General features: G+C 42.9%; 1 protein-coding gene across 1 annotated transcript in view; it reads right to left on the bottom strand.

Annotated features, from left to right (window-relative positions):
* Positions 1–12,980, bottom strand: part of ahnak (AHNAK nucleoprotein) — a 34,079-nt gene extending 21,099 nt beyond the window's left edge. The window contains exons 1-5 of the mRNA XM_073487651.1: positions 12,896–12,980; positions 5,451–5,502; positions 625–684; positions 355–511; positions 11–228 (exon numbers count right to left, since the gene is read on the bottom strand). Coding sequence (XP_073343752.1) covers positions 11–228; positions 355–511 — 375 coding nt within the window. The 5' untranslated portion in view covers positions 625–684; positions 5,451–5,502; positions 12,896–12,980. The remainder of the gene's footprint in view (positions 1–10; positions 229–354; positions 512–624; positions 685–5,450; positions 5,503–12,895) is intronic.
* Between the last annotated feature and the right edge of the window lie 708 nt (positions 12,981–13,688).

The following is a 13,688-nucleotide window of genomic DNA, read 5'->3' as shown; positions in this document are numbered from 1 at the left end:
AAAAACTTACAAGGATAATGTCTGGACTGGAACCTCCAAACCGGGTCTTCCCTTCCCACGTCAGGGTCCCTATTGGTGAACGACATGGTGTGCTCAAGGGTGAGCAGCAAGGGGATTTGTTTTGTAGTTTCAGTCCAACCTTGTGGCGGTTCAATGTCTTCAGTAGCTCAGCTGTCTCTTCTGAGGTCATGTTGTCAAAGTAGACAGTGGCGCCTACTATCTGGTCACCTAAGAATTAAGTAGAGACAGCAGCACAAAAAAAGTATGTTAAGAATACATGAGATTAGTCAACATGTAGGTGAAACCAATCATATTTCATACTGGATGATTTGTGGAAAAAATCCAACTTGATACCTTCATATACTTTTCCAGACCGTGCTGCAGGTGACTCTCCTTTCACCTCCTTAACAAAGATCTCTCCTCCAGTTGTCTGCTCAATGGTCAGGCCAGTTTTGTCTGGACCCTCCCAGTCTGGAAAGAGCACCTCCCTAGTTTCTTCCTCTTCAGCCATCTGTAAACATAACCATACAAATAATGGGTATAAGATAAAGAAAAAAGGCACTCCGCAAGAACTTATATGCGAGAATGTGCAAGGGATTTATTGTGACTTTAACTTTAAAATACCTTGTTTTTCGCTGTCCTCTATTAAAGCCCTGGTGTGATGGAAACTCTGTCTTGGTTTTCCTGCATAAAGAAAAGTTAATTATCACTATTGAGACATAATCATTATCAACGATGCATCCCTTTATTCTAGACAAAATGTTTTTTCATTTAGTAAACATGTACCGACCCCTCTCAGTAAGTGGGTCTGGCTTGTAGACCCAATGGTGAACACTAGGTGGTGTTAAACCCTTTCAGACAACACAGCCTCTAACCCCCCAAAACAACTCCCTCCTGGGTGATCCGTGTTTTGGAAATTTGGTTGCAGTCAGACCACACCCTGCCTTGAGGCAAGAAGCCCAATCCTGTGTGTACACCCGAGCTCCAAAGTCAATAGAGAGAACAATGATGGTTAAAGCTTTGTAAGGCCTTGCCTTATGAAAACACACACAGAGCTGCAGAAAATGCACAGTAACACATAAATCAAAACGTTAGCACAGGCCCTCTCTTTATAACACAAATTCATACCCACAAACAGTAGTACTGAAACAAGTACACATTTGTAGATGCTCATACACACAATGCACATCAAACTTCTTATTTGGTTTATTCATGGTAGCTATATATCAGTTTCGATCTAGGTTTACCATACACAGTATTTGTTGTAATCGTATCCATGACCATCGTTGCCTCACAAAACTGATCACCTATAAGGTGCACTCAGCAATACAAAAGCACATATCATGTAATTTATTGGCTGTGACCATTAGACTTTACTAGATATTGCTGGCCATAATGCACGATCGCTTTCAGTAAGAAAACAATGATGCAACAATTCACTATATTTTTCTATCAGTGCATATCGGGCCAATTTACAGGCAGGCATAGCTTTTTTCTATTCATTTGCAACTTTCGCAAAGATAATAAGGTTTGTTTACATCATTCTCAGACCTGCCTCTTCAAATATGCTGACTTGTCCTACCCACTCTCCTCTTTGAAACAGACAACCCATTGTTGCATTAATCCCAAACTCTCTACAACCCACACACGCAATTACACAACACAGTCTGAGCCATGTGTCAAAGTGACATGTTTCCCTTAAATACACACACGTAAGGAGCAATGTTGTGTTCAAAGTCTTGCTCAAAGATACTTTGCATGTACTTGACGACACATGGACCAAAACATCAGCCTTAACATTAACAGACGATTTCTACCACCTAAACTACAGCCATCCAGCCATTTAATAGTTAATTTCATTAATCAACAATTCAGTTTCCAGAGGTCCCACTGACTATAGAGAATCTAGACATTCAGTATGCTATCCAAAACAGCACAAATTGCTTTTGTAAATCGTTTCCTTTAAAAAGGCAGGGTCATTCTGTGTGCTGCATTTTCATCCACTGCTTGAGCATTTGACTTGATCAAAGACCAAGTGCAACCAGTCAATATTTGATAGTACAGCATTTATTTTTCTTTCTTTTTTGATAGATATTGCACCGTGACAAAGCTGTATGAGCACAGTCATTTCAATGAAAACCATTCTGCTGTTGCCTGGTTCAGCTTACCACATCAAACTGTGCAGTCATTCGGTAGGTTTCAGCAAATTGTCTATTTGTCTGTAATCAGCCAGTATAAATGGCAAAAGCTTATCTACGGGATGGCACAAAGAAACAGGATATGAGTCATAGTGGTGACTGGTTGCCTGTGTTTTTATGGGGTGGACCAGAGACCAGCTTGGAAAGGAAGCTTGGAGGATTTTCACTGGTAGCATCACTGCTGTATACCTGTTCAGAGCATTACAAGATACAACTACATGTTTGTCAGCTAAGACGTTGGAGGTGAGGTGGGGGGTCTCTCTTGACACTGAGATAGGTAGACCAGGACCATTATTTGAGGTAATGTCATGTAATCAGATTGCTGGGATGATGCAAAACAAGCTGTGCGTGACCATTTAATGCACATATACTTGAAAATATAATAAGATATGACAGCTCATAAGAATTTGACCCAGCTAGCCGCTAACAAATTTTTTGGGAGGAAGAATGCATTGTTAGGATTGTAATTGTAAAGCTGGATCAGAAAACATTAGTCTAAGGACTGAATAAAGAGTTTCTCTTGTAAGAAAAACTATGAGAAAAAAAACATCTTATGATTAATTATCCTGGCTGTACATTCTCACATTTTTTTTAATTATCAGACAGAATATGGTCAATCTGAGAAATAATCACTAAAAATCACACTTACACATTTTTCCATACTATTTTGCACCACTGTAAATAACATAATTACACCAGTATATAACAGACCCATTCCCCATTCACTGAAGCTGCCCCACTGTTCTCCAAGATAACAAGCTGCTGGGGCAAAGATAAAGAAACAGCTGTTTCAACGGGGTCTGTTAACAAGCATCACTCGGTCAACGGCCATCTGCCACTCTTGCCACACTGCCAAAATACAGTATTTTGAACAAATGAGAAGTTTAGAAGAAGACGCAATAAACAGAGAGTTTGGAATGCAAGAGTGTTTTTGCAAACTGGTCTTCCTAGTTTGCTGGACCCGGTCCAAGGGCACACTGGAGGCCATATACCAATTAACGCAAGTCAATAAATAGACTGGTCCTGCTTGATTGGGAATACAGGAAAATGCTTGCAATGCTTTGAGGTAATATAAAGCTCTCTCTCTAAAATAGCCTTTCGCAGACTCTCAGAACTAAATAACAAGGGCCAGGGCCACTGAGAGTGATAATACCAGAGCTACAGATGGTGTTTATGCCAAAGATGACGCCAACCACTCGCAGGAATCTACAACCTGATACCCCGCTCTCTCTCTTTCCTCCCTGCCTTTCTATCTTATTGTCTCTGTCAGTGTGACTTTACTGAAGCAAGTAACATGAATCTATCAAGACCTCAAGCCTCACAGTATCAGCAACATTATATGTATCAAACACAGTTGAAATGTGTGAGTATGGAGGGGTCAAACAAGGCAGTTTACCCAATTAACTCATGTAGATCAAATACCACAAAGGTCAACTGACACCACCAGTTACAATTTCTCAAACGGATCCCTCTGATCCCAGCCTGAGAGAACAACATAAGAATTTCTAATTTTTCCCCACGGCCAGAATGCGGCTCATTTTACAAATCCATCTCCCCTTTTCATTTAGTTTATGAATACAGACAAAAATAGCTGACAAACTTGCGCGTAGAAACAATGTTTGAGAGAGGGACAGGGAATAAAAAGCATTTTAAATCTCAAGCAAAGCACATATTATTGTTGGCTGGATTCAGATTCAGAAAAATTAAATTATTTTCTTATTCATTTCTCTATCTCTCAATCAAACAGACAACCTCAGAACTCTACTGTCTTTCTTTCTTTCCTTCCCTATGCATCTATCTATTTTCATACATAATTACCTTTCATATTCAAACTTATTTCCTCCTCCCACATTTTACACTCGCTCTGGGGCTCTCCATGATGGAGAGTGAACTATTGGAGCTGTCCTTGTTCTCACAGCTTTGACATATTTCGGGCAGCAAGCTGCAGGGAGGAGCTGAGGCTCACAGCAATATAGGAGGGAAGGAAGGAACTGAGAGAGAGAGGGAGGGAGATGGAGAGAAGAGGAAATGGTAAAAAAAAAGAAAACTAAAGTGAGCGAGATAGTCAGTGAGAAAGGGAGAGGAATGGTTGTGAAACTGCTCTGTGGAATGTTAGCCTATGAGGTAACAGAAAGAGGGGGAAGAAAACAGACCAGTAGAAATGAAAATACGGAGCTATCAAAGAATACTCTCCTCAGCAGCAGCTCTGACTCTGTCCTCATAGTTGATGAAATTCAGTCTTGAATATAACTCCCCCTACTTTAGAATGTGCCCTAACAGTATAACCTTCTTTGGAAATAGAGCACAGAAGTACAATTAACTTGATCAGATCATATGATTGGATATGGACTTTTGTTGTAAACAGATGCTAAATAAGTGAGCCTCTGTTCTTGGGATCATAAGACAGGAAGGCACTCTGTGACTCAAAGCGATCAGGCAACCTGACAATCAACCACTTCTCTATTCTTTCCCTTTCATTTTTCCGAAATGTCCGAGAGTGACATCCCTGATGTCACGTTAGATTTGCTTTGTGACATCATCAAAAGTATATTCGAAGAACACGCAAAATTTGTTTATTTAGAGGAGGAGTTAAAGGGAGCGGATGAGGCAAAAGGAGACAGATGAGCTTGTTTATCTATCATGTTTTATTACGGTCTGGTATGTGAAAGGGGGAATGTGAGGACAGCCAGCCAGACAAAAGTGTCTGTTAACTAGAGTGCAACCACAGATCATTTCTGGATACGCCTCTCTGGTGGCCTGCCATTGGCCTGCATACGCTTTGGGTTTGGTGTTGTTTCTTTTGCAAGCTTTCCCTCCAACTCCTCAGGAATACAACCGACCACAGCTGCCGACTGCAAACAGTTAAAACGGCGCGAGCTTGGCAGGCTTTTGACAGGGTTGCTTCATAAGAAGGGGAAAGGGGTTCGAGCGGAACAGGTGGTGCCTGGGGGGAGGAAGGAGGGGTGCAAAGAGGAGGCACAGGGAGCAGAAGTAGCCGAGTGTCTGGTTTCCACAAGGCAGGCCTTTCACAGCTGAATGGCAGTGGCATGACCTTCCAGGTTCAAAGGAGGCTTTGCAACAAACATTCCAACAGAGGTTTGGCGTCTAGCCACATAATAAAACGCTGTTCTAAGGTGACACTGACTAGATGGCCTTGGAGTGGAGTGATGGGTCATAAGAAATATAGTTTTCTTTCCTTTACATAACCAATAACAGATGTGGATATCTTGGATTATGTCTCAGGACACTTACCTCAGATTGCTCAAGCAAGGCCAAGGGCTTCAGATGCTGTGGTTCTTGACTTCTGTTGACAGAAAAAGATAAAGTATTACCTAAATGACAAGGAGAAGAAGTAATTTAAGGATCCTGTCAAGAAGTTCTACTGTTATCACGGGTGGTGCCAAAGACACCTATACCACATGTATCATGCTGCTCTCTTATGCAACATCACACCATGTTTCAGTTGGTGATTGACAGGTAACACATCATATTCCTTACATGCAGAGTCACCGTTGCATTAAGAGGTGTGTCCCAACATGACTCACAAAGCCGCACATTCTGTGTTGACAGTCAGGATTTACTCATGGCATTTTAGTGCACATGCTCAATGGACCTTCCATGACCAATCAGAGCCTTCAGTGTATTTAATAATTAACCAACCTATGGTAGCAGTATTGACCCTGGGAAGTAGTCATGCAAAGACTCCCTTTGGGTAAATAAATCCAGCTACTTGTTTAGCGAGCGCTCACTTCTGCAAATGAGAAGATAAGACAGATACACTAACACATTATCCACCAAGATTTGAAAGATCTGAATTGACAAGGCTGCACTGCCAAGCTTTAAACTATAAAACATTTGTAGTATCACAGCAGATATGTGCAATCACATCAGTAAATTTAGCAATACGTTATCGTTGTTGCAACTGTCTTCGTCATTAGAGTGTCATTCCACATTCCAAGTCAATCTTACTTTTACCCGCTGTGACTAGCCCAAAACACTGCAGGACTTACTAGGATCATTGCTTCAACCCACGGGCATATTGTGAAACAAAGCCTTCTCTTTGTCAGTCCGAGCACAAACAGAACCAGATCTGATGTGTGTACAGACAGGCATCTACCGGTGGGAACATGTCCCCTGAAAAATTCTTCTGAGACAGGCTCTCCTACCCCATCATTAACCTCCCCCTCCCCAGTCCCCTACGTTCAATAAACTAAATTGCTCGTTACTTCGGTGAAAGGTCTGCCAAATGACTGTGTTTGTGAGACCCTGAAAGCTTTTCTTAACTCTGTGATTTTAAATACCTATGTTTAACACTAAATACAACAGAAGGTGAGTAAACTTAAAACCAGCGACCTTGGTGCAAAGCTTGTGAAACGCTTTAAGGTTTTGCCTGAGAATGCGCTATTGTTGAGTGCTGTTTTGAACGAGTCTTATACTAAAATAGATGGGACATAGTTGAGATAAATATCTGCCAGCACGTGGTTGTCATTGTATTTGTGTAGGGAGACTTGCACCGCAGCAGCTGTGTACACTCTCTAGCGCATACTCTTGTTACAGAGACGTATTAATCAGACTCTGCCGCGTCAGGATTCATTCAGGTTAAGGGCTGGCTGAGTGACAGTGGTACATTTTTAGTATAAATCTTAAGGGAATGTAAAGTAGAATTTGTCTGGATCACTAATGCAAAAATAAATAAATATAGATAAAGTGTACGTGTGACCTCTGACTGAAAGAGATGATGTGATTTTGTAAAAAACAAAAATTATCTCATGCAAGCAAAACTTTTCACAATGCCCTTATCTGAGTACACAAACGCAAAAGATAAGCGACAGGTTGCCTAATCTTCTGTCACTGGTACCTTGGTGAGACTACACCCATAAACACTGGGTGGTGAAATGTGGTTACCAACAGCACAGAAAGTAAACAAAAACACATGCCGGTGTGGAAGGAAGAAATACCGCGCCACAGTCCACGAGGCGGATCACGTCGCTTCGCCTCTGTGCAGTGCTTGCAGAGGGAGTAACTCAGTGCACAGCCCCACCCAGGCCTCCAGTCACACACATTCCTTGATAGAGCCGTCAGGCCAGCTGGAAGGCAGCCCGGCCTCTCCCCGCAGTGACTAACTCCAAAGAAATGTCCTCTTTCTCTCTGAGTTCAGCTCCATTCTATGCTGCCCACCCTGCACCCTGCCTGAGCACCCACCCCCCTGCAGTCAGCCCACCACCCACCCCAGCCTCCAGGTTCTGCTCAAATAAACAAGAACACCACATTCAGTCAGGTATTCACACTCTGAGACACACACTCCCAAATGAACACTAAGAAGCAGCACAGGATCAGCAGAACAGATCCTGTTTACATCCTCGATATCACCGTTGTCATCACCACCTGTACACCAGGTAGATGCACAAACAGCACTCTACACCTCACCGCTATACATTTCTACCACACCCTTCCATGCCTGAGGGCACATATCTGTTTGTCATAGATTGTACTTAACTAGGTCACAACAGATGCTGGAAACTGATCAAAGTGACTTTGGTCAATCCATCAGGTTGATTGCCAAATCCAATCAATTTAGTCAACAGTAAACAGGAGCAGTGTGACAAAGATTAAAGCTCAATTGTAAGTGAATCAGGCACAGCAGTGCCGGTGAGTGATAAGATTTGATTACGAACAAATAAAAAGGCCTCAGTGCAGAGACGGAAAGAAGGAGAGAGGAGCAGTGAACAAATCAGTCATGTTGTCACAACAGAATAGACTCCCTGTTCCTCTCTCTCCATTGTAGTTTGACGCAGCTAGTACAACAAATACAACAAGAGACACAGCAGGCCCCAGCGTAGGCTCACTCTTCCCTCAAAAAACGCAGATAGGACATGCATGTGTGACGCATATAAAAGGAATGCACGTCAAAATAACTGGTTCTTTTCTGCACTTGGGTCCACATAGCCCTAAACCAAACCACAATTCCTGCATAAGACCAAAGCCTGCCCACTGACGCCAACTTGGCCTGCTGTTGATTAAACCATTGTGACTTTGGCAGGAGTCATGCACAAAATGGAAAAACTGAAGAAAAGTCTGTATCACAAACAAGAGCAGGGGTTGTGTTGAGAGCACATTTCAACTTTGTCTTGATTTTCATGTAAATAATATTAAAGCCTCATGGTCACATATAAGGACAAGTAAAAGGATCTATGCTGTGTGAGGTGTTAAGTACCAGATAACTCACGGCTCCTGTCATTACTCATTGTTCTCTATTACACCCCATGACATCCAAGAAGGGAGGATCTCACTTTGAGTTTCCTCTCCTGGGGTTTCTTCCATTTTTTCCTTATGCTCTAAGTTTTTCAGGGGAGTTTTTCATTGTCTTCCTAGGGACTTAGGCTTCATCACAAACTGTTGCAGTTGCGTGCCAGTAAATCCCTCTGACACATTTTACGTAATATTGGGCTATGCCAAAAAAAAGACAGCAGTGCCATTTTTGCAGAAATAAAACAAAACATTTTGGCTGTAGCTGAGGTTCTGAAATGAGAAGTGATCCCGGGGTGGTGCCCATGGGCAGATTCAGTGCCAAGAATATTGAGCAACTAATGAAGTAAGGTAAAGGATAAAGAGAAGCGCAGCTGCAGTAAATCCAAGTTGAGGATGCAAATGTTTTAAACTGGCATAACTAGTTACACCAGAGAGAGTGTGTGAAGTTTAAACAGCTCTGTCATACAAATAAGAGATCACAAGACTTTTACATATATCCATACCATCATAACATAGTCATGTAACTGCCTTCAACCCAATTTAGTTTGGCTTCATTAGCGTTTGTTTCGGTCTTCTACAGCTGTTGTTTGAACAAGAATAAATGCAAATATTTGTTCAATGAGCAGAAGGGCTGTGTGGCAACCATAGTAAAAGAATGCTCTATGTGGAGACGTGATACTTCTGTAGCTTTAGAACTTGAAGCATAACCCCAGCGTTAGGATATGTATTCACACTTAGTATTTACTTCACACTTCACACAGTATTTAGACCACACCAGAGCAGTGCAGAGTTGTTTAGAGCAAGAGAGAGTGCTGGATTGTGACGAGTGCCATCCTTGAGTATCTTGTGCCAGATAAAGAAAACCTAAACAAAGCTGAATGTATTTCTAAATTTACATTCCAAGCCCTGCTGCCCTGACATTTTGGCTGCCTGGAGTTTTTGTAACAGATGCTGCGTGTCATTCCTTTTTCGCGGGGCAACGTGACAGCATTTGTGGGGGTTGGGGTGCAGGTCAGACAGTTAGTGGGGCAGGTATGGCAACACTTGTGTAAGATTTACTGTTTTTGGACTGTGTCGTGCTGCAGATGTCTGGCAGGGCAGCAGTAGTTATTGGCTTATCAGAAGTATGATTCACACCCTTTTTAAAAAAAATCCATTGCTTGCCAAAGTCCCACCGGGCTTGAAGTTACAATAAACAAGTCTCAATTGCATGCATGAGCATGGGCGGGACTGAAGGAGGTGATGACTGCCTCATCATACTTCTCAAATCACTATTTCGCGACAACAAGGCAAGAAATGCTAATGATAGGTGCTTCCCGGAGCATGCTGAGGACAGACTGAAACATTCCAAACCAGCACTGCATGGGTGAGAAGGGAGTGGCTGTTGGGTGGATTGCCTCGAAAGACTCTCGAAAATCACACACTCCAGTTAGAGGTTTATTTGAAGTAAAAGGAATACTAAACTTCCCCCGCGGGAACAGTTGTGTATCTACAAATTTGCTATTGTTTTATCGAACCAATCTGTGCGGTGGGAGTTCACTGAATCTGCTGGAACTTCAGGAGGGCTTTGAAGAATGCCAAGTGTGAAAGAAAATAAACTGCAGTATGATTGCAATCACCCTCCCTTCTTTCATTCAGCTTATTCAATACATCCACCTCCCTCTTTTCGCCTCTCCACGCTGTCCGTCCTTCCAACCACCCACTCAACAAGCCCATGAGGAAATGGCAGAGGAAGTGTGCTAGAGACCAGTTTCTTTCCGTTTCACAGTGGCACGACTGAGTAACACCACTCCTCTCATGTGTGCTGCCAGTCAACAGGGTGAGAATATATGGCGGCTCTGGTAGAGCGCTGTGATAAATAACTTAACACGGTCAAGCTAAGACAAGTAACAGTCATGAGGCATGTCCTGTTCTTCAGGCGAGTAAAGATGCTGTTTGTCACATGGGTGGCAAGTGCAACAAAATCTGCGTGACGGGCACTGTGCACTGTCAACGTCAGCAGCTGTGATGGCCGTTAAAAGCTTCTTCTTAGGAATTCCAACCGCCTTACATTACTTCAGGATTTAATATAACGAAGCCCCTGTGCTGTCACACTTGAGGAGAGGTATTTAGACTAATAGAATCTGCCCCAGGCCGAGATGAGGCCCTGTTAACCGACATGCGCTTTAGCTGAAGGCAGTCAAGAACCAGTTCTGTTTTGGCGGTTGAAGTATTTGTTCCATATATTAATGTTTGTGTTAACTTGTCCCCTTGCTTGCAGCTAAACTCTGCTCCTGTAGGAACACAACTCAATGCTCCGTGCCACATCATCGCCAAGTAAAACATGAATTTCTGAAACGCTAAGAACTCTAAACATGGTCTAGCTTAAATGACAACCTACTACCCAAAGACCTCTTCACCTTCTTTAAGCAGCCTGTGTCACAATCAATCACCTTGACAAGAGCAATTTGAGAGATGCCGGGCATCTACAGCTGTAAGGCGTTAAACATGCGCGTTGTAGAGAAGATTGTGCAGAGTAGAGCAAAAAGCAGCTCTCCCTCACACGGCACTGGAGTGATTTTGGGTGTGGCAGGAGGGAGCAGCGGAGGACAGGCAACTTACACACAGAGACTTTCAAACCGAGATTCAACAAAGGATCACGTCTGCTTTGGATCTTGTATCCGCTTTTTTTTTTTCTCAGCTTCAACAAACACGTGTCAAACGCAGACCAAACTAGATGTGACAACACCTGGAAAGATGCCATGTACGCTTTGGTGTAAGTCGGGCAGGAAAATAAACATCTCAACTTTTGGGGCGGATGAAATACGTTTCTCTCGTTCTCTAAAATGTGCGAAGTCTGAGCTCCCTCCTCTTTGCCTCAAACCTGGTTTCAATTAGCTTGTCTTTCCAAACCACTACATTCCATTACTCCCCTCCTCGCCCCCCGCCCATCCCCCCTCACTAACTCACTCCCTGACTCTCTCTCTCTCTCCGTCTTCCCCTCCTCCTCGTCCTCCTCCTCCTCTTCCTCCTTCTCCTCTCCCTCTCCCTCCTCTGCACACCCTGGCCGGGAGCCCAGGTTAAGAAACCCAAGGTAAAAGAAAGAAACAGAAATCTCTCTCTATCTGCTCACAACTTTAAAAATAAAAATAAAAAAGTCAGTCATAAGAAAACATACATCCCTTAATACAAAGCAGCAGTGACAATTTCCAACTTTTTCGAGGTGTCCAGAAGCTGATTCATATCATATCAAGAAACGTCAGACGGATTCACCGCATTCCACAAAAGCAGACCGCATTTAAAAGGCCCTTATAAGATGTGTTCATTGTTCCACATGACTGATAATTACACAGTATGCTAACACAGAAAAAAAAGTTCTTATCAGTACTTTTTATGTTGCTGGAGCTCCCTAGGTACCCGATGAAGGACTTTTGGATGCCTTAGTAGGGACCGTCCGCAGCATGTATGGGTTTTTTTTCTCTTTTTTTTTGGCAGTAAAGGGTGTGCCTCTGCGAGGAGACAGCAAAGCAAGAAGGAAGGGAGGGGAAAAAAAGGGACGGGGTGGAGGGACGTGAAAGAGAGGAATCCACACCCAAGCCTGTTGCTGCAGGCTCTCATAGGGAAGTACCTTTACTTTTTAAGGCTCGGCAAAGGGCGTTGGACAGCTAAGAAAAAACACCTGAACGATAACATCAAGGCGAACATGACTTTTATCTTTCCCTGCGCTTCCACCATTGTGAGATAGTCTAGTGCTGTAAAAAAAGTTTGCCATCCCAAAGACTAGGGATTATGTGTATGCAAAGAAGATCCACGTTGCACAATAGTCAGCTCAATATACAAATAGAGTGACTCTGGGTGTTACCTCTTATTTCTAAAAGCCCTAAAATCACCAAAACATACCCTATGTTCTGGGTTTAGCACTTAAATGCACCTCAGATAACAACCTTTGTGTGCAGTTAAAGGAAAAGTGAAGTGCGCAGTCAAGTCCTCTGCATTCATGTGGTGGCTGTGGGTACACACCCACTTCTCATGCTCTGCGCTATATTAAATCAGTTATAAAACTTATGACAATACTCACACAGAATCATCACAGAATCATTGCCATAGCTTCACAGGAAAACTCTGAGGTAATTATACACATTTTTTCTTCATACAAAGCTTCTCTACAGTAAAACGTCCAGGAAAAAAACGTAGGATACCACAGGAGACATGCAATAAAATTAAAACAAAGAGCCACTGTAATCTCCCCACTGATACACACACTCTCTACTCAAGCCGTTTGGAATATTACAGGAATGCTGGACAGACACTTTTTCAACTTAGTTCTTTCAACTTTGGCACAGTTTTTATAAGTGACTTTTCAGCACAGTTAAAGTTTTAAGCAAAGCACAACTGGCAACAAAGTTCAAAACGCAGTTTACAAAAAGAGCATTCACTTCAGTCTGAGAAAAAAAAAAGTGCATCTTTACCTGTGCGCAGTCTGTGCGCCCACGAAGCCTCACTCCAGCCTGAGCATCCTTGAAAACTTGCCCTCGCCCCGTCTCCCCAGCCCAAGAAAAGCACTTCTTCCACTCACAACTTTGCAAGTCTGGTAGGACTCTGTCACTCTTTTTCCTTTTTCTCGTTCAACCAAGTTTCCAGGGCGTTTTCTCCCCCTCTCTCTCTCCCTCCCTCCTCGTCTCTGAGTTGATTTAAACTTCTTTTTTTCTGTGTGGCTGCTCCTCTGGGCTGAGCAGAGTGGTTGGATAGAGAGCTGGGTAGGGCTCCTGGTTTGCAGAGGGAGGAGAATGCTGGGGAGGGGACCGGTGCGAGGGAGTGGTTCTCAGCAGCCGTGGGACCACCCACTGCTTCACACAGAGGGCTCCAATGATATGAAACATGAGAACTAACTGCTGCTTCAAAAAATACAAATAAATGTTAATTGACATATGAAATAGCTATATCATCTATCTATCTATCTACCTACCTACATTTATCATAAAGATTTATGCAGCAGTCAGCGCTTTTGACACCGCTTTAATCCGAAGTACTTGTACTGTCAATGTGAGCGGAGAGCAGTGACTGAGAAGATCTCTTTTGAGCCATATAGTATGTCACTCAAGCAGAAAAACAGATACTAACGAGACAGTTTTGACGCTTTGGAGATTTTTTTGCTTCGTATGTGCTGCCAATAATCATTTTTAAACTGGGAGAAAACATTTTGACCGTTTAAAGCTTATTCAAAGCAAGTGACACGCCTCACTATACTCAGCTGACAGCCAT

Source organism: Pagrus major, chromosome 18 (assembly GCF_040436345.1).
Source record: "Pagrus major chromosome 18, Pma_NU_1.0".
Classification (NCBI taxonomy): Eukaryota; Metazoa; Chordata; class Actinopteri; order Spariformes; family Sparidae; genus Pagrus; species Pagrus major.
The sequence above is the reverse complement of the archived record's forward strand: the minus strand, read 5'-3'. Positions and strand labels throughout refer to the sequence as shown.